This window comes from Solanum lycopersicum, chromosome 12, assembly GCF_036512215.1.
Source record: "Solanum lycopersicum chromosome 12, SLM_r2.1".
Lineage (NCBI taxonomy): Eukaryota > Viridiplantae > Streptophyta > Magnoliopsida > Solanales > Solanaceae > Solanum > Solanum lycopersicum.
Genome location: NC_090811.1, coordinates 52214737 through 52236916, shown reverse-complemented (window position 1 = coordinate 52236916; position 22180 = coordinate 52214737). Strand labels below are relative to the sequence as shown.

General features: G+C 31.7%; 1 protein-coding gene and 1 long non-coding RNA gene across 2 annotated transcripts; both read right to left on the bottom strand.

Annotated features, from left to right (window-relative positions):
* Positions 1–5566: 5566 nt before the first annotated feature.
* LOC138340421 (uncharacterized) lies at positions 5567–5977 on the bottom strand. The gene has a single exon (XM_069292145.1). It carries the CDS (start codon positions 5975–5977, stop codon positions 5567–5569), a length of 411 nt encoding a protein of 136 aa, XP_069148246.1.
* An 8629-nt stretch (positions 5978–14606) lies between these two features.
* On the bottom strand, positions 14607–20390 carry LOC101263584 (uncharacterized). Its single transcript, XR_738851.4, has 4 exons — positions 19753–20390; positions 16067–16119; positions 15553–15641; positions 14607–14813 (listed from the first exon to the last, which is right to left on the bottom strand). It is a non-coding gene; the product is annotated as an uncharacterized lncRNA (long non-coding RNA).
* Positions 20391–22180: the final 1790 nt, after the last annotated feature.

Below are 22180 nucleotides of genomic sequence, written 5' to 3'. Positions count from 1 at the left end.
GTCCCAATCCTTATCCTTAAATTTTATACTCTTTTGACTCTTTGATGTGCTTATGTCTGTCTCATACTCATGATATTATATGTTTTTGATTAAGGGCATAAACTGGTACATATTTGTTTATTTTGTTTCTCATTGAAGATCTTAATTGTGTATGAGTGTAAGATGACTAATATCCTCAGATTAACTAACCATTTTGTTAGCAGAAGTGTACTTGAAAGTGTTGCCCAAGTGGTTATGAGTTAAAAATGATATTGCACTCATTGAATGTTATTTGAGTTCTTTGGTTATTGATTTTCAATGATGCCAAAAGGGGGAAATTATATAATGTGGATAGACATATGCATAGTTTGTCATCATCAAAAAGGGGGAAATTCTTGGGGAATGAGAAAACATGAAGAAAACATGAAGTTTGTAGTTTTGATGGATGACAAAGAATTGAAGTTTTTGGAAATCTGTTAACTAGAGTGTTTGATGCATTTGAAGTACCATTGGGAGAAGGCAGGATTTTAACTTGTGCAGATATGTTCACTCAAACCATTCTTGCTGATTGTGGTATTCCCATGGAGTCGGAGCAGGTTGCAATTCCCATGGAGTCGGAGCAGGTTGCAATTGCGTCTCCACGTACATCTGGTCATGTTGCTCAGTCACTCAGGGAACTTAAAGTAGCTAAAGAAAGTATGTCACTCTTGAGTCAGAAAACCAGAAGTTACATGCTGAACTTGACACTTCAAATGCTGAAATTCACAGGTTGAAGGATCAGTTAGTGCAGCAGCAACTTGCTAACAATGCAAGAGTTGACAGAGTTCTGGATATGCTGGCTTCTGCTTCAACTAAGCCTGGTCAACCTTCACATTGAAAAAGCATCTTGTTTGAACCTGGTTCTCTTAGTTGTTTAAACTTATTATGCTCAACTGGCTGGGCTTATATTGTTGCTATGGATGTTGATTGGGTTTGTTTAGCCGCTGTTGGATTCTTTTTTATTTGTCAAAAGGGGGAAGAGTATTTGCGCATGCATCACACAGAAAGATTTGTTTGTCTTCGTCAAAAAGGGGGAATATGATAGAATATGATGGAATCGATAATTCATGTTTTGATGATAGACAAGAAGCACAAATAATCAATAGTAAATGTACGCAGCAAAAGAAGCCAAGATCTAGTAAAATGGGTCAGCCAAGTAATCAAGAAAATAGAGTTATTTGTCAAAGCCAAAAATAATATATTAAAGGTATAAGTTGATACAAATAAGGAAAACCTTAAATATATTATTAAGGAAGGAAGTTATATATAATAAGGATTGTACTTTAAAAGGGAATCCTTGTTTAATAATAACTTCCTTACCTTATCTGATAAGGACTGAAGGAAAAAGGAACTCTATAAGAAGAAGACGCTGATAAAGAATACGACGACTTCACGCAGAGAACAGGAGAGAATTATTCATCAAATTGAAGCCTTCAAGGTTGATAGGATTGCTACGTTTAAAACATTCTTGAGTGAGAAGGTTTTATCGTGTAGAACTATTTGTCTTGTTTTTGTTTTGATTGTAAGTTACAGTTTATTGTACAAAGGGTGGGTTTGACTCTTTGTAGGGTTGAGTGTTAGTAAGAGGTGTAACAAAAGGTGGGTTTGGCCTTTTGGAGAGATCGATTGGAGTCAATCGAGGGAGTAGTAGAGATAAGACTTTTGATTATTGAGTTGTAATCACAAAATCTTATAGTTGAATTAATAAAACGAGGTTTTTCCTTCCTTGAGTGAGGAAGGTTTTTAATTCAATAAGTGTTTGTGTCTTTACTCTGTCTTTACTTAAAAGCAACTTACACGAACCTGGTTCGTGTTCTGGGGTAAGGTTTCTTCAACCTTCCTATCTCAAGAAAGGAAAAACTCAACTCTGTTTTATTAACTTTTCTTGCTCAATTAAAATTTTCGATTAACTCTAATCGAACTCTTCAAATTCACAAGAAGTCAAACCCACTTCTTGAAAACTTACTCACAAATACTCTCTCTCTCCACAAGAAGGCAAACCCACTTCTTGCAAACTCACTCACAAATTCTCTCTCTCTCAACAAGAAGTCAAATCCACTTCTTGTTTACATTCACACAAGCTCACAAACTTACAAAGAAACTCACAAAACTCACAAGCTAAAATAAACACACAAAACTCACAAACGATCTTTGCTGCCTCTCTCTTCTTCTCGCCTCATTTTTTCTTCGATTGCAAAGACTGAGTTCTTTGGCTTGATATCTTTGTTTATATCGATATTTTGCCGCCTCTCTGCAAGGTTGATAACAAACCTGTTTTCTATATAATTCTTTGATATGGAAACCTTTTTTTATCTGTTAAGATATACGCATAAGGTTAATAACCTTTTAAGAAAATGTTTTTTCTTCTTATTTATTTTCATGAATAAATCTGCCTCTACCTTTTAATAAAAGGTTTTGTCTTATTTATTTCCATAAATAAATCTACATTGTCTCTTTTATCCTCCTTCTTGCCATAAATAAATTTGCGCCTCTTTTATTCTCCTTCTTTCCATAAATAAATATGCGCCTCTTTTATTCTGTACTTCTGCTTTCATATATAGATTAATGAACCTGGTTCATAAGAGTCATGAACTTTCCTTCTTTATAAGTAGACGAACCTGGTTCATGAGGATCATGATTTGTCATCATTAAAACTTCTATTGGATTCATCAAATTCCCTGTTTTTGATGATGACAAACATGGATTATAAATACCAGGAAATATGGATATACCTCTTCCCCCTTTTGACATCTCAAAAAGAACAAGTGAACCATTAGTCATAGTTTGTATAAATAAAGCATCAGTACACCAAAGTACTAACTAAAACAATAAGCCAAAACAGTTGATGTCTGAACAAAAGAATAGTAATGGAACAAGGCTTTTTAAACAGGAGGATTAGACAAAAGGTAAGAAGTTGCAGCAACTGATCTATACGAATGTTGTTGTCACTTTGCTGCTTGATGATTTGATCCTTAAGACATGAAACTTCCCTCTGAGATACGGCCAACTAAGTCTGAAGTGAAATAACTTCATTTTTTTTGAATTTCTCGTTCTGAGCGTTGACCAAATTTAGATCATTTACAAGAGAAGCAACAGGCCCAGCAATACTAGGAGGAGCACTGCATACTTGATCTTCCTCATCCAACAGACAACACTCAATAAGAGTGGATTTAATGAACATATCATTTCTATTCAAAGGCTTCCCATCCATCAATTGCATTCGAAAACTCCTAAATACTTTAGACAACAGGTTACCAAAATCCAACTAATAATGCCGTTTAGGATCGATAATTCTTGCCATGTGAGCAATGATAAGAGAAGGCCAGTTAATGGGATCCATATTATCCAGAGCATTTGCAATACCCATATCACGAAACGTAGCCTCATGCCTTCGTTCTCCCCTAGGAAGAATACCCTTATGCAAAAAAACACCAATTTATGAAATGGTGACATCTCTCCTTTCAACACCTTTCTTGATCGAGACTTGACCCTTCCTTGAGCGAACTTAGTAGTAAGAGCACAATTATTTTCTTTTGTCCAAGTATATTTAGCCAGCCCCACACATGGTACATTAAGTATTTCCCTCAATTTTTGTTTATCAAAAACTATACCTATGCCTTGAACAGAAGAAGAAACTATCGAGTTGTCCAAAATCTTCATATTAGTATAAAATTCCATTACGTCACGATCATAAACAGATTTCTCAGTGTGCAAGAATACATCAACCCACCCTTGAACTGTAAGCAAATCCACTAATTTTTTAATAGCTGAAAGTTCCCTAATTTTTGGGTGAATGGTTCTACCCCTTAAGCCTTTTAAAGATTTGAAATATTCCTCTTTTCCCATAATAAGATACTTAATCTCATTCTTAGTTAGGGTTTGGAATGGAGGTGGTTTTGAGGAGTGATTACAATGTTGGTTTCCCCCTGAGTGGTTGCCGGTTCTGATGTGAAGATTGGTTCGTTGAGTTTGTTTCTGAAGACCCATCTAGTACCTATCACAGTTCTGCCCTTAACTCCTTTTAATGAGAGAAAATTATGTCGATTTCTGATAATGTGTATACGCTATCCAAATACCAGTGTTTTGATTTTTCTCTCACTGCGACCTACCATTTTATTTAGATAGAGTTAGTTTTAGGTACCCAGATCCACTTGAATGCTTGTTTATTATAAAAAGGGTGAATAAGATTCCTCTTAGCCCATCTAAGAAGAGATTTAAGTGTGGGAGTACTTTTAAGGCCAATTTCCCTTTGCATCTTTTCTAAAAACATAAATTTTTTCTTATATACAGTTTGTTTTCTATCACAAGTAGAACTTTTGTGTCCTGTCAGACCACAGTGAAAGCAGAGACAATCTATGTTAGGATTTGTTATTTCAAAGAATCATATTCCATATCTTGTGCCAGATTGATTTTTATGGAGACTATCGAGAATTATGGAGGGCCTGGTCCATATCATACTGTTCTCTACTTCCACCTTAGCCAGGTCAAGTTTTCTTTGCAGATCTTCATTCTTTAGAGTGACAACCTTCAGTTCTTTTTCTAAATTTTCTAGTTTCTTTTGCGGAGAACAATTTTGTTGTTCTAGACTCATGTTTTCTTTTCTTAGAGATGCATAGTCTTCCATGAGTAGTTCCTTTTCACAACTAGTTGATTGATATGCATTTATATGAGTGTGAAACAACGATTCTAGTTCCTTTTTTGTGTATAGTTCAAGATTTTCTTTAGTGTAAGAGACGCTAACATGGTCTTGTTTATCTTCTTCTTCATCATCAGAGTCTGATCCTGCTATTAGTCGTAGAGAGCATTTTGTGCTTGGCAGTTGTTGTCCGTATTTTGGGTTTCAGTCGTGGCGATTAGTGCAAGAAAGTCATATTTACCTTCTTGCTCTACTGCAAGAAGAGATTGATTCTCTTTCTCATCCACAGATTCATCTTTAGACATGCCTCCCATTACAGCTAGTGCTTTCTTCATGGATAGATTTGCCTCTTGGTTGGTCATTCTTCTATTATTTGGAACATATCTATCACCCTTTCCCTCTTTTGTTTTATCTAGATTGTTTTTGTTATATTCCAAGGCCCAAAGTGGACAAAATTTGATGAAGTGATCAGGACTTTCACACTTGTTACATAGTGGTTCCCTAAAGTTATCAATTTTCCTTTGGGGACTTCTCTGTTGATATATTTGTCCCCTTTTTAGCAATTTAGTGCACTTCATGGTCACAGGAGCAATATTTTCATCTTCAAAATCTTCAGATGCAGTGGTTTGATTTTTTTTTCTTTTCTTTTACTGCTTATCTCTTTCTTTTGATTCTTCTTCGATTCATATGTTATTAGATTTCCTATAAGTTCATCCATTGCTAATTTGTCAAGATTGCGTGCTTCAGTAATTGCTTCAACTTTACTTTCCCATAACTCAGGTAAGACACTCAGATTTTTCTTACAGCTTTTCCGTTGGGAATTACTTCACCAAGAGAGTAGATCTCATTGATAATTGTTGTAAACCTGGTGTGCATATCTTGAATAGCTTCTCCATCCATCATTTTGAATAGTTAATATTGTCTGTTTAAGTTGTCAATTTTCGATTTCTTGACCTGAGTAGTTCCTTCATGTGCAGTTTGCAGAGTTTCCCAGATTGCTCTAGCATCTTGACAGAAGGAAATTCTAATGTACTCGTCAGGTCCTATACCAAAGATCAAGATTTTCTTAGCTTTGGCATTATTTTGTATGACAAGTTTATCAGCAACATTCCATTCCTTTCTATCCTTAGGTATCATTGTTTCTCCATCAAACCCCTTTTTCATTGGAACGGTAGGACCATCTAAGACTACGATCCAGAGATCGGGATTTTCTCCTATCAGATTATCCATCATGCGATTCTTCCACCATCCATAATATTTTCCACTGAAAAGTGGTGGTCGTATTTGAGAAGCTCCTTCTTGGGGGGTAGGTGGCGCTGCCATTTTCTTTTCAAGATGTTAATCTTTTAACAAAAAGATCCTGCTCTGATACCAATTGAAGAAATTTTACTCCTAGATTAAGAACCAGGTTCTTGATTATTTGCCTAAGAAAAGACTCAAATAAAACAATATACTTTAACTAAAACTTTCCTATCTCAAGAAAGGAAAAACTCAACTCTGTTTTATTAACTTTTCTTGTTCAATTACAATTTTCGATTAACTCTAATCGAACTCTTCAAATTCACAAGAAGCCAAACCCACTTCTTGCAAACTTACTCACAAATACTCTCTCTCTCTCTCCACAAGGCAAACTCACTTCTTGCTAACTCACTCACAAATTCTCTCTCTCTCCACAAGAATCCAAAACCACTTCTTGTTTACAATCACACAAGCTCACAAACTTACAAAGAAACTCACAAACTTACAAGCTAACAAAAACACACAAAACTCACAAACGATCTTTGTTGCCTCTCTCTTCTTCTAGCATCACTTTTTCTTCGATTGCAAAGACTGAGTTCTTTGGCTTGATATCTTTGTTTATATAGATATTTTGCCACCTCTCTGCAAGGTTGATAACAAACTTATTTTCTATATACTGCTTTGATATGGAAATATTTTTTTAATCTCTTGAGATATACGCACAAGGTTAATAACCTTTTAAGAAAATGTTTTGTCTTCTTATTTATTTTAATAAATAAATCTGTCTCTACCTATGAATAAAAGGTTTTGTATTTTTATTTATTTCCATAAATAAATCTGTGTCGTCTCTTTTATTCTCCTTCTTTTCATAAATAAATTTGCACCTTTTTATTCTCCTTCTTTCAATAAATAAATTTGCGCCTCTTTTATTTTGTACTTCTGCTTTCATATATAGATTAATGAATGTGGTCATAAGAGTCATGAACTTTCCTTCTTTATAAGTAGACGAACCTGGTTAGTGAGGATCATGATTTATCATCATTAAAACAACTTCTCTTGGATTCATCACAATCAACTTACTGTTATATGTAATCTACCGAAGCCTTAAAGCATGAGATAGATAATGAAATAAAATACTCCCTCCGTTTAAAAAAGAATGTCCCTATTTCCTTTTTAGTTTTTTTAAAAAAATGATCTCTTTCCTTTTTTGACAACACTTAAACTTTAACTTTCCACGAGACATGTTTAAGACCACAAGATTAAAGTGCATTTTTGTTACATTTGACATAACTTTAATTTAGAACTACAAGATTAAAAAATCTTCTTTCTTTTCTTAAACTCCTTTCCCAGTCAAACTAGGGCATTCTTTTTTAAAAGGAGATAATAACTAAATATACATGGCAAACAACTAGCATGGACATATTAAAATGCTTTCTAAATATCCCAAGGAAGCCATCTGAGATCTAACATGTCTTCTCCTTCATAGAAAATAATCAACACTTCACCGCGATTGTAGGCATCAACAAGGCAATAGGAAAAACAGATACAATAATATGCATATTATCAAACACAAACTCAAACAACAATATGCAAAGGAAGAGTCCTTAATATCATGTGGAGAAAGTAAAGTACACTAATGGATTAAGAACAAACCTTTACATACACAAATTTTGAATACTAAGAACAATTGAGACGTGAACAAATTCACATTGCTAAAACTGAACGAAAATAAGACAAGAAACAAAATCATACCTCTTATTGAGCAGCAATCGGGAACAATAGGCCAGGGAGCTTTGAACAACTCCGAATTCAAGACAAACTGAAATCTTTCATCTTTTGACTCCTAAATTATATTCTTTTTTTGAATTTTATCAAAACCTATTTTATCCCCCACAGTGAATCTCTATATTCTTTGGAGCCAACAAGAAGGGAAAGGGAATTTGAGGTCCTCCTAGGGCTAGGGTTGAGAGATAAACATAGAAATGTCAAAATGGGTTTGGCCCACTAGATCGGCCCAATCCAGCTCATGAATTCAAATTCAATCAGACTGGATTCAATTTAGGGAAAGTTAGCTAACTAGTAAAAAAAATCAATTTATTTAGTGATAATATCTATACTTTAATAATATTAGTAAACATGTCAAAAATGTCATTATTTTAAAAATAAATTATTATTCTGATATTATTAATATTTTCTCTCTCATTATTTACACCCTTTTTCTCTCTCTCATAGATTACCATTTTCATATATTTATATAATTGGATAGATAATAATGTCCTTTTAATTTTTCTCTCTCTTTTCTTAAGCTTATCAATTTCACTTTCTTACTTTCTTCCTAATCAAATCCCCAGATTTTTCTCTCTTTTCTTATTCTTATTTTCATTTTCTCTCTCTAACATTCTTCCAAATCAATTCCACAGATTTTCGATTCAATATATTCATATTTTCTATTATTCTCATTTAATTTCGTTGCAAGATTTAATTTGAAGATTAACATTGATTTGGGTATTATGTTTTTCAGATTCCTTATTTATTTACATACTAATTTTAGTGTTTTTTTAATTTTTTTAATTTTGTTATTGTTTTTAAAACATTTTTTAAGGTTTGAGACTACATAATTCTCTCTTCAATGGACGTTTTCAAGAGAATTACTAGAGGTATTGGACAAAATAATCAAAGTTCCTCCGATTTCCCATCATTTAGTTTTTTTCACTCAAGAATTAAACAACAATGTAGGTTCCGCTTCTAAATCTAAGGAGGATATACGACGGGAAAAAATGTCTGGATCCGTCGATGTGCAAAATCCCACACAAATTCATAACCATGAGTTGAAGAATACAAATTTGTTGGGGAAGAGGTTTTTTTTTTTTTGCATGTTTTGTGTCTTGCATGTTTAGTTTAATTTGTTTAGTAATTTTTAAGATTAAAAAAAATCATGTTGCAATGCGTTTGGAAGTGTATATGAAATTTTTATTATGTTATAGTTAGTATTTATTTTTGTATTTCATATATTTATTGTATTTTGTGATCTGTTTTTTTTGTGTGTGTGTTATATGTCAATGTAACACATTTGTGTATATTTCATAGTTTTGATTTTTTTATATTCATAGATTTGGAAGTGTATATTGAATTCTGTTTTAGTCAGTATGTATTTTTGTATTTCATTGTTTTATTGTATTTTGTATCCATAGATTTGGAATCGTATTTCATATATTTAATTCATTTTGTATTCTGTTTTTTTGTGATAGTTATGTCAATGTACCACAATTAATATTTATTTTTGTATTTCATAATTTTTTATTTTTTGCATTCATAAATTTGGAAGTATATATTGAATTTTGATACTGTTTTAGTCAGTATGTATTTTTACAAATAATAGTTGTATTCATTCCAAAAATTATGTTGCATTGTTTCTGAATTTGACATTTTTTTCTGATTTGTACTTATTCTAAAGGTATGTCAACTAGTTATGTACTTTATTTAAGAATGAGTACACCAAATATTCAATTATTTCTTTTCAATTTTATATTTCATTCACATTTTCGTCATACTAATTTTTTTATATTTTATATATTATTATACAAAATTCTAAATAAAAACTAGAATAAATAGAAATACAAATAAAATATATATTGAAATGAATACATACAAGATTTTTGAAGAAAAAAATAACTATATAGGGAAAAAAATATATGAAAATACAAATATATTTCTTAAATAACTATATAGATAAATTCGGCATACCTATTGGAATGAATACGAACTAAACGATAATAAATATAAATAGAATATATTGTGGAATGAATATAATTTTTAAAAAAGTAAAAATCCTGGAGAAAAAAAATTTAAATTTTATTTGAAAATGTAACTGATGAGAAAATTAAGGATCCTTACCTTTTTTTGAAATATTCTCTCACTTGATTTTCTCTCTTTTTGTTATTAAATAATTATATTTTTTAAATAAAAATAAATAATAAAAACATAAATAACATACATAACAAACTAAAATTTGACATTTTTACTAAATATTGAAAGTGTTGCTAATGAACCCTCTTAAATGCTAAAATATTGTCATTTTGAAAAATTTCCCTTCAATTTTATTCAGCTCATTTAGGAATCGGGTTGTTTAGCCCAACCTCATGTGACCCGCTACTCGTAGGTCTAACCTGCAAGTCTCACAGATCAATCCGCGGGCAATGAATTTTAAAAAATATTAATTATATATATATATATATATATATATATATATATATATATATATGTATATATATGTATATATATGTATATATATATATATATATGTATATATATATGTATATATATATATATATATATATATGTATTAAAGTAATGTTTTACTTTGTCAATAAATACTTTTAAAATATCAATATAAAATTAAGACTATATTTTTTATATATAGTTTACATTTTCGGGTCCTTAGCCCACTAAATTTTCATATTAGCCCAAGTCCGTTACTCCATTATAACTATACATCTTGACCTCTTTTACTTTTTTTTATATGCTTATTTTTTCACTTCTCTTTTATCGTCATGTTTATGAAAATAGTGATCATGAATGTTTTTGCTCGGATGAAACTTATGAATCTTGAATCGTGCCTATTATGTATTTGTTTTGTAAATATTCACTAAAGTATGTGTAATTTGTAAACGTTTATATTCTTTCTAAGAGGAAAATACTATCCATTTTTTGGTTGAAGAGTTATCATGACCTATCCAATATACAAATTCATGAATGTAACATAATGATCAAATCACAAGAATATGTGTTGCATACTTATTATTATCAGATATTTAATTCGAAAATTAAAGTTATGGAAAATAAAAATAACTATTTTTGCCCAAGTTAATTATAAAATAACAACTTTCAATTGCCTTCATATTTGAGATCTGCCACTACATAATGAAAGCAACTGCCAACACAAAAATAAAGATACCAAGAAAGTTGAAAAAGAATGAATAAGTCATGTCTGTACAAATAATATAGAAGCCATCTGATCTTCACGCTGCTAATTAGCTAACTAGACTTCATACAATTGCACAACAAACAAGAATTAGAGCAGAAACATATAACTAAAAAATGATCACCATTTCCAAAATAGATATATATCATTGGTATATTATAATATAAGTGGTGCCAGAGTTAGAATTATGATTTACAAATTTAGGCCTCAAATTCTTTTGTACCTCAGCGATGGATATAATGTTGGTTGGACTATGCTATAACTATAACATGAGAAACAAGTTGAACCTTCAACAATCCTGTAGTGACTTGAGACATCAACAGTAGCCATCTTCAAAAAGTAATTCAACGGGCTCTTCTCAAGACCTCGTCCTCATCTACCCTCAACATAGTCCTCCCCCCCCCTCCATTATACATAATACCTGATCATCGATAGTGAGATTTGTGTAGAATTCGAAGAACGCAAAAGCTATGGTGTTCGATTTTTTCTTTCTTTGAGAGTGTCAGTCAAAAATCAAAATATTCATTATGTATCTTACCAAATTTTCAATAAAAAAGTTTGAATCTTACCCGAGAATTTCTTCGTTGAAATAGAGACAAAGATGAACATGGATTTTGAATTTTGAATTGATTTGTTATTTTAGGATATACATTTCTCTGATTGGTAAGTAAAAAGGAACTGAATATCATAAATTATGGGATTTTAATTTGATTTTTTATTATGTTTCCCCTTTTTAAGGGTAATAACCATATATATCATGTATCATAATTAATGTATCCTGACAATCAATTATGTATCCGGATGACTAATTTTTTAAGGGATTTTGTAAAATAGATAAAAGTAGAGATAAAATTTAATTTAGATTTTATACTGTGTCAATCCATTTAACTCTCTATCCAGTTAATGATTGAATTGGGTTAGGTCATCCCATTTTAACAACTCTATAAAGGGGATGGACATAGTTTTTTCTAAATAAAAAGTAATTTAAGAAAGGGAAAAATGTCCTGAAACTACATCTTTGTATAGTTTGGTCCAAACCATATCCTTATTGTTATTTAATGAATCAAAAATGTTCATTTTTAAAATAAATATATTATTTATTTATTTTTAACATATTCTTTTTCTAATAATTTTTTAGAAAATAAACAAATGTTTATCCTACTTTAATTCAAAAAACTATTTCTAATATTTATTTTAAAAAAGACATTTTTAACCCATTTAGTAATTATAGGAGCATTTCTGAATCAAAATATTTACTCTAAGGACATTTTTGAACCAAAGTATTACCGACAATGACATTTTTTAGCTAGCCAAACTATAAATGGAGGACATTTTTATTCATTTCACATAGTTTAAGGGATTTTTGACTCTTTTCCCTTGAAGAAATAATCAACGATTTTCAAATTTAACCGACTGAAGGGTTAATTATATTATAATTACCAATTGAATTTCGAATATATCCATAATTAAATTAATTGTTGATTTTGACCATAACTTAAATAAGATAAGTTATTATTGATTAATTATTGAGCTTCTTAATTTGAACAAGATAAAATAATTTGAAAATTATGTAACTAGGAAAAATTTATAACTTACTTACTTAAAATATTTATAGTTTTAAACATATTGTGAAGAAAGATTAACTCATATTAAGGTCACTATTTAAGGCACATACTCGAATTTCAAGATATTTTAAAACAAAAAATTTTCACTCTCATTCAATTCCCTCTTTCAATAGTTCTTCAATTTTCATCACTCCCACTTCTCACTCATCAGAAGGTGACAATTTTTTTTTCTTTCAAAAAATGGAAAAATATCTCTTGAAAGATATATTCTAACAATCCCATTGATTCAAATATAATATTCTTGGTATCCATGGGATGTGTTCCAATTATACGAAGAGAAGGCACATGCAAATTATGTAAGTCTTTTGGGGGAAACTTGTTGAAAGAGGGAGGAATTTAAATTCTTGTAGAAATGAACGACAAGGTTGTTAATAGTAAAATTGGATGGACAAAGCTCATATACCACCAACTTCAAATTTCTCCATTTCAAGACTACGCTAATGAAGCTTTTGACAACTTTGAAAGCCAAAATAGAAGAAAGAGAATATGATGGTGATTGGGGTAGGCATCACACCTAGGGATTGGATTACTCTCTGTTGAGAGAGATCAAAGGGACGGACGTGATTTTTTTTTTGTAAAGTGGCGAGTTATTTAAGAAATGAAAAAGGGGAAAACCTATTCTTCAACTATCTCAAAATAGCTTAAATGTACCCTTAAATTATATTTTGACTAAAATATACTCTTTTCGTCAAACTATTGGGCCACACCTATCCTTCCAGTTAACGAAAATATCCATGTGTGTGTTAAATGTCACATGGACGTCACATGTGCACGCCAAACACACCCCACTGCCACATAGACGAATTAAATCCCTAACTTCACTGTTTTCCCCCTCATTTCATCCTTTCCCTTAGAAACAATACTTTTGGTATCGCACTCCAACATTCCTCCTTCCGTTTCTGAGCTCCTGATTCCTTAAACAAGTATTTATACAATCTATAAACTACTAAAAAGATTATCGGTTTCCTCTTTCATATTTTTTCTCATTAAACCCAGTTTTGTACTATAATTCTAAATTAGTAAAAAATCAATTCATTTCAAATTCATGCAAAGCATAAATAGTTAGGGGCAAACTCACCTGCCTGTCTTCAAAGCAACAAAACTCAACGATCAAGCGTAGATTGTTAGGAGATTTGATCGCTCACCCACCTAAAAAGAAAATACACAAATGGAATTGAAGAAGCGCACATTATGAAGATCTAATAGAAAAAATGAAATTTAGAGTTAAGGCTTTCATTCAATATTGGGAAATGTTCAAATGTTTAGCTAATAGTCATAGATTTTGGGAGTAGTTTCATATAACATCAATAAGTTTTTGTTTGGCCATGATAGCGTTGCATTAATGATCGGGCTTTAGATGGTTTCATTTTTCACTGATCATGGATGAACTGATTCGATTTCATGGTGTATATTATTCGCAGAATATTCAACAAAACTGAAGTTGTTTGGTATGATATTCGGTGAGCACTAATAAAAAAATCAAAAACCGAATAATTGAAATGGAGGGAAAGATTGAAATTAGATATTTAAGTCATATATGTGGAGGTGGGGTATGCTTGGCGTGCACATGTGGCATCCATGTGGCATCCACGTGGCACTTAACACACACATGGATACTTTCATTAACCAGAAGGATATGTGTGCACTACACCATTTTCGACCTACAACAACAACACGTAAGTGTAGCCTAAACTAGCAAAAAGTGTGGCCTTTGATAAAAGGCTACACTTTTGGACATTCAACAACACTTTTTAGGGGCTGCCCAAAACAAGCGTAACCTTTGACATTAGGCAACACTTTTTAAATGTTGCCATCTTTGGCTACACTTATAAAGCGTAGCCAAATAGGTATAAGGGACGTGCATTAGCAACACCTATTTTTTGTTAGACTACACTTACAAGCGTTGCCTTTTCAGATTTATTGGTCACACTTAAAAAGTGTTGCCTTTTATTGGTCATCTATTGCAACACTTTCAAAGTGTAACTTTTTATCTACCTAGAGCAACACTTACAAAGTGTAACTTCAACATTTATAAGCCTATATGTAGCACAAATATTTATAATATATTTACATACATACAAGTGACCTAAAACACAAAATGAACTAATTAATCATTAAATTGAAGCTATATATTTCAAATAAACTTCGAGAAATATTTTATGTACAACCAAAAGATAGTATGTGTTGTGTACATACCCATTCTTATACATCAATATTCTAAATGTGTACACAATAAATCAAAAATGTATTTAAACTTTTACAATAGTTCAAAAACTCTTCATCATCCACTTCAAATTTGATCACCTCCATTTCCCTACACAAATAAGATATTGGCAGTTATATAGAAGAGGTAAGAAGTTCAGATTGCAACAATATAGAGAGGCAAGAAATCCAACAGTTACAGAAAATTAGATTGCATCTTTTGATGTTCAAAGTAGATGCCTACTTGTCTTTTGATGTTCAAAGTAGATGATCTTCCCTTAGGTGTCTAGAATTTCAAATGAGTTCAACAACAATAAATAATTACATTAGGGTTCAAACTTCATAAGAAACAATATAAAATATTTGGTGTTATACAATAACCATGATGCACGCAAACTAACACGAACACTAAAGAAAAAAGGAATTAATGAGGAGACACAAACAATTAGATTCTCCTAATAATTATTTGTTTATTTGTTTGTAGTTATGGAAGCATATCTTCTACTAGGATGTCAAAAGTTTTGGTTATAACATAGATATTCTATATAATAAGAAAGAAAATAGAGAGACAAGTCCAGATTGTAGATTACAGCAGCCGCAAAAATTAAAGAAAATTACATTAGTTTCCTTGTGTAGTTAATATGTTCCACACGATCAAACAAGGAAACTAAATCTGACATAGCAAAACTACACTTCAACCATACCAAACAAGCAAGATGAATAGTGGTCAAGAGAAACAAAACCTTAGCTCAATTCAAACCAAAGCCACTAACAATAAATTACCAATGATGACGAAATAGCAAAAACAATATATAAGTCAATAAGCAAGATCAAAGATCTGTTATACATACCCTGTGCAAATACGTTTCTGAGTTCTTAGGAAAATCAAAATTGATAACAACGTTAACTGCTTGAATATCAATTCCTCTAGTAAACAAATCTGTTCCATCAAGAAAGAACACAAAATTAAGAAATTTAACAATTAATCAATTTGAAATTTCAGCTGTAACGGAAAGTGTGACGGACCGTCGTAGCCATGACGGTCCGTCCTGCATGTTCGTCATGAATATCAGAGAAGTAGCAGAAGAAACTTGCAAGTATGGGATGACGGAGTCCGACGGCCCATCATGACCACGACGGATGACTACGACGGCTCGTCATGACCACGACGGCCCGTCATGACCACGACGGACCGTCGCGAGGTCCATGACGACTCGTTGTGACGACGACGTCCCGTCGCAAGGTCCGTCGACCCAGCCGCATTTTGACAGATTTCCAGCAAATAGAGTTACTATCTATACTTATGGCCAAAACGATTGAATTAGCTGAAGTACAAGTTTATGAATCAAAAATGTTATCACTAACCTACTGCTGCGATGAGCGCTGCAGCAACTGGCAGTTGAGTCCTGGCTCTACTTCTGTACAAATGAAAGTAGGAAGTTATTGAAGCTTTATGTCCTGAAAATGTAGATTTACAAATAAAGAATATTTGTGGCCTTACTGGTTCAATAACTCAAGGTTGAAAACCTTAACCGACTTTTCAACATGAATGTCAAGAATCATTCATCAAACAATTTTAAATAAAGCAATGGTGATCAACAAAATAGAACAAGTAATTTCTAAAAGATGAAGAACTCAAACTGCTTCGATCAAAGCTGAAGAATGCAACAAAAAACATACAAAACAAACCTGTGCTGCTTCATTTTCAGAATCGCGAGATCCGAGACACGCGGACTGAAAAAATTTACTCCGAGTAGATCGAGATCTCCGAACGACCACCGATGATGAAGATGAAGCCACCAGAGATGATGGGTTCTTCAGCTGAAAATGGAAGCTTCAGCTGAAGTTTTAGGAAATGTGGCCTTTTTTTATTTCTTTAATGTTTTATTCTTTTTAATTTTTCTTTAATGTTTTTTTTTTTGCCAAATAAAAATGGGAGGGAGATGAAATTTTAATGTTAAAATGTTGGAGGGAATATAAAATTTTGATGAAAACACTAAGGCCACATTTTTAATGTGTTGTATTTTCAATTATAAAAATAACACACTTTAAAAGTGTGACCATTCATGTAAATAGTTGTTGCCAACTATAACAACACTTATAAAGTGTAGTTTATCCCATTAAAGAGTACACTTTAGAAGTGTTGCTAAAATTAATGTAGCTAAAAGTCAAAATCATTGGCTACACTTTAAAAGTGTTCCCAAAAGTATTTTAGGCAACACTTTATAAGCGTTGTCAAGATTTAGTGTTGCCGTAGACCTAAAATGGTATAGTGGTGGCCCAATAGTTTGACGGAAAGTGAAATTTTGAGCCGAAATATAGTTAACGGGTATATTTAAGCTATTTCAAATAATTTAAGGGTAATTTTTACCCCTTTTCCATGAAAGAAATAATCAAAGAATTTCAAATTTAGCCAATTGGAGGGTCAATTATATTTTAAGTCTAACCAATTGAATTTTAAATACGTCCATGATTAAATTATTTGTTGATTTCAGTCTTAACTGAAATAATTATTGATTAATTATTGAATTTCTTAATTTAAACAAGATAATAGAACTTGAAAATTATCGCAAAATTTGCAACTTATTGAAAATAACTACGTTTGAAAAATATTGTAAAGTAAGAGCAATATTTTATTTGTATATCAAAATTAATGGTAGAGTTCCTAATTTAACTCATATCAAGGCTGCTATTTAAGGCACACACATTCTCTCTACAATTTTCAAAATATTTCGAAACTAAATTTTAACATGTCATTCAATTCCCTCTTTCAATAGTTTTTCAATTTTCACAATATCCGTTTCTCTTTCACCAGAAGGTGAAGATTTTTTTTCATTTGAAGATTGAGGAAAAATCTCCCAAAAGATTTACACAACAATCCCACTGATTCAAGTACATTATTTTTGGTATGTGTCCTTAGAGGATCTTGAATGTGTCCCAAATCGGTGAAGAGAAGGGGCTAGCAAATTAGGTCAATTTTTGGAAGGAAACTATTGAAAGAGGGAGCGATTTAAATTCATTGGAGAAATAAGGGGCGAGGTTGTTGGCAATGAAATCGACGGTTTAATTGAAAAAATACTGGTTTTAGAGTCGCCAATAACTTTTTAAGAAAAATCAAGAAAATCATTGAAAAGATCAAACAATAAATCATTGAAAACTTTAAGGGGTTCAGGGTTTATATTAATATTCTAGGAAGGGTTTTAAAGCACCTAGAACATCCACTAACATGCGATTATCCGACAATTAATTATTTGACTAATGTTTTAAAAGATAAACATGCTTGACTAAGTGAAAGTAACAAAATCAATTTATTTAATTTTAAATTTTTAATTCAAAATGGTTATCTTTTGGGGAGTTGGAAGTTTTGAAATCTTAAAATTAAATAAAAACTAATAACAAATAAATCAGTAAAGAGAGAAGTTTGGGCCCAAGTCTGGATCTGTCCGCCTAAGTCAGTACTTAGGCCTATTTTTAGCTTTTGGGGCTTTTAGCCAATTTGTACCTGTCCTAATAACTAACAAGGTAATATTAAGATAAATGGGCTTACGTCCAACAATTATAAAATACATTTTATGGAATTTGGGGGCTTCTTTGGCCCACTTCTTCACTTCGTATACACTAGGTGTATACTAGTGCATACGATCCCACAAATATGCTCTGAAAACCTGTACATCAACCTTTTTTTAATACTTTTGTTTCAGCTTCCAAAGCTCAAACCAAGATGAAGGCCGACTCGAGTAAAGGATGTGGGTTTCAAACAACCCGAAATGCTAAGGAAATCAGAATCCAATGGACTCCAATGACGTTTACATGCGACATAAATGAACAAAAATACATAAGTAACAAATCATTGCCTTCACGCAAAAACACATCAAGTAAAAGGAACCATATACTATTGCTTCGAGTATCAAACATTATAAAAAGACCATGATAACTTAATGCATGATTTAGACCATGATGTGAAACAATTTCAATTTGCTTGGCAAATCATTACTCACAGAGAAGCTGACAGTACTAGCAACTAAACATTTATACTAATTAAAGTTAAAATCTAAGCAGTTAGCAAATTGGATAATTGACAAATTATGAAAAGGCATACAGAGAAATTTAGGCCAACCAAAGAAACCAAGTATCTAGATTACTTAACAAACAACTTATGCAAACCTTAAGATTGAGTAAATTCCTATGACCTCAAGATTCCATCAAAGTTATTTCAAAGAGCAGGACCTTTCAATACAAATATACTAACTAATACTACTGATTTCGAGCACATAATTTGAAACCTAGAGTCAAACATGGCTGAATAGAAGATTAACAAGGCATGGATTAATATTCAAACCGAGAAGTGGCATGGTAAAGGAAGGGGAGACAAGGGAGATCATAAGCGACAAATAAAGAAAAGATCAATATACACTATCATGCTTCAGAAAACTCCCCAGATAAAGATTAACTACAATCAAGCTTAAACAAAAGAACCATAACAACAAAAATAGAGCAATCTTTAACACAGAGACAGAAAGGGCGCAACAGATTTGGAATTGAAACTATATGGCAGCCACACCTAACAGCACAAGGTTTCCAAAGTTAAGTAACATTGATTCCATGATTTTTACAAATAGATAAAATAAGTTGCTGAATCAAACAAATAATCAATAGTGTAACATACAACTTCCATACTAATTAGCTTGGAAATTGTATTCTTATGGTGGAAAGAAGACAACATAAACAGTAGCAAAACAAGATGTAAAATCGGGGTTAAAGACAATGAAAACAGAAGAACCGAGATTCTACGACATTCAATCAAGCATACAAGAAGAGGAAGAACTGAAAATGGATTCAAACAAAGGAAGAAAGAAGCGACAACACTAAACACAAAACGACAAAACCCAACTTCCACATTAAGATCGAATCAAGGAAATCTATTATGAACACATATATAACAATTTGAAGTCACCAATTCTCATCCACAAATAACAGTGACACAACAATAGAGTAGCGAGGCACATCACAAGTAGAAGAGGATGAGGAGAAGATTATGGAGGAAACGTTACCTTTATCCGGCAGCGAACTTGAACTCTAGCTGCTGGAAACGATTCCACAACGATTAATGGATTCCAATGAAGGATCTTCGATGAGAGCTTTTGAAAAGACGACAGGAACTCAGAGCTTCCCCTCCCAAGTATGTTACTCTCTGTTTGTTATTTATATGTTGTAAAATCTAAAGAAAATAGAGACCAACCCCTTCTCTGTTCTCTGCCTATCAGTAAAAGAAAAAACCTTTCTATCTCTCAGTTTTATGTAAGCTATCTCCAACCCCAAAAAAAACCTTTCTATCTCTCAGTTTTATGTAAGCTATCTCCAACCCCAAAAAACAAAGACAAAACAGATAAATTCTTTCATAAATTAAGGGAGACACCTTTTCTGAAGTTTTCACCCCATTCCGAAAGAGGAAGGGGGAACAAACGGCTGGATCGATTCCATGTCCTTGGCGGAGCTACTTGGCTCAATCTCGAGCCAAAGGATGGAATCGCGTGGCTTGCTACTGCTGCGACTGTACCGGTCTGAGAGGAACGTTTGGGGAAGGATACAAAGAACATATTGTACTTCCTTTTTTGTGAACTCGTCGGGTCGCTCGCATCTGGGCTGAATCGTGAATTAGAGCCGACTGAAATTGGATTTGGGTATTTCCAGCCCTATACTCTATTTTACTCTTTTCAAATATAGAGTTCTCGATTTTTTCTAACAACCAATTTTAATTTAATTCTCTATTTTACTCTCTAAAAATAATATTTTTTCTCTTCTTAATATTATATTATTATTTCTATTTCATTCTTATTTTCTTATTTCATATAAATCATTATTTTTCCCAATAATTACTTCATATAATTCTCATGCGATAAAAAATTATTTTTTCAAACTTTTATTTAATATAAATTATATTTTATTGGGGAAATGTACAAGTACCCCGTCAACCTATGCCCAAAATTCTAGAGACACACTTATACTATATTAAGGTCATATTACCCCTGAACTTATTTTATAAGTAATTTTCTACCCCTTTTTAGCCTACGTGACACTAGCTTGAAAACAAAGTCAATCAGTATTAAGCCCACAAGATAGTGTCACCTACGCCGAAGAGAGGTAGAAAATTATTGATAAAATAAATTTAGGGGGTAATAGGATCTTAGTATAGTATAAGTGTCTCTGAGATTTCGGGAATAGGTTGAGGGGGCACATGTGCATTATCCCTATTATATTTTAAATTTCTAAATATCATAAATTGCACGAAAAATATTATATGATATATAAATTAATGAACAAAATTCAAATAAAGTAAAATATGATTACATAAACACTCAAATTTTAAATTATTACGCTCCTCCCATAAATGCTCTATTAATGCATTATGGAGTTCAAAATGAGCATTTTTGTTCTTAATTTTATTATATCTAGAGAAAAATTGTTCAAATCGAAGATTTTCATCTACCACCATTTCTGTCGTTGCAGTTGGAGCCTCTACGGCATCTTGAATTGGTACATTAAGATCACGTCCTCGATTATCACGTTGTGTAGTACAATACATGTAGTTGTTATATCATGTAGCATTTTCTTTCTCCAAAAACGTGACGGTCTTGTAATAATTGCAAAACTCCGAATGCACGTTCTACATCTTTTCGACATGATTCTTTTTTCATCCCGAATTAATTATTATGTTAATTATTGAATTTATCTTGTATTTAAATTATTACTTATGTATTATATTGCTATTTGTATTTAAAATAATTTTTTCATCTTACAATTTTAGTTTTATGTATTCTTTATAAGGAAAATTAATAATAAAACAATATTTTATTATAGGTGAAAATTATTAAAAATACATTAATTGAAATTAAAGTAGTATATATTAGATAATATATTTTTTTTTAAATAGTATATTATATTTAAAAAGAATCATGAATATTAGACATTTAATTGATGAAATTATATGTAAAATAATATGTTAACTGAAAAGTAATGGAAATAATATGGCATAATACATATATTGAACCCTAAGCTTGACTTCAAATTTTAATTTTGACCTCCAACTTTCATAATGTACAAACAGACACTAACTATCCAACTTCTAATTAAATAAAAACATGAGTCCTACATGACATAATACACGTAGGACACCACATAAGACAAAAAATGATATGCAAGATGACATGTAGGACACATGTATTTATTTGTTCAACTTTATATAAGTTTAAGTGTCTACTTGTGCACACCCAAAGTTAAATGGGCGTAAATGTGATTTGAATCCAAGTTAAAGGGCACAATTATGCATTACGCGAAAAAATATTCCCTCCTTCACAAAAAATGACTTAGTTGACTTGACACGGAGTTTATGAGTATAAAGAAGACTTCTGAATCTTGTGATTCTAAATTAATGTTAGGTCAAATGTACAAAATTGTCCTTTGATCTTGTGGCCTTAAACA

Bases quoted from the DNA above. Each gene is read 5' to 3' on its own strand.
- LOC138340421 (XM_069292145.1), bottom strand. From the start codon at position 5,977: ATGGCAGCGCCACCTACCCCCCAAGAAGGAGCTTCTCAAATACGACCA.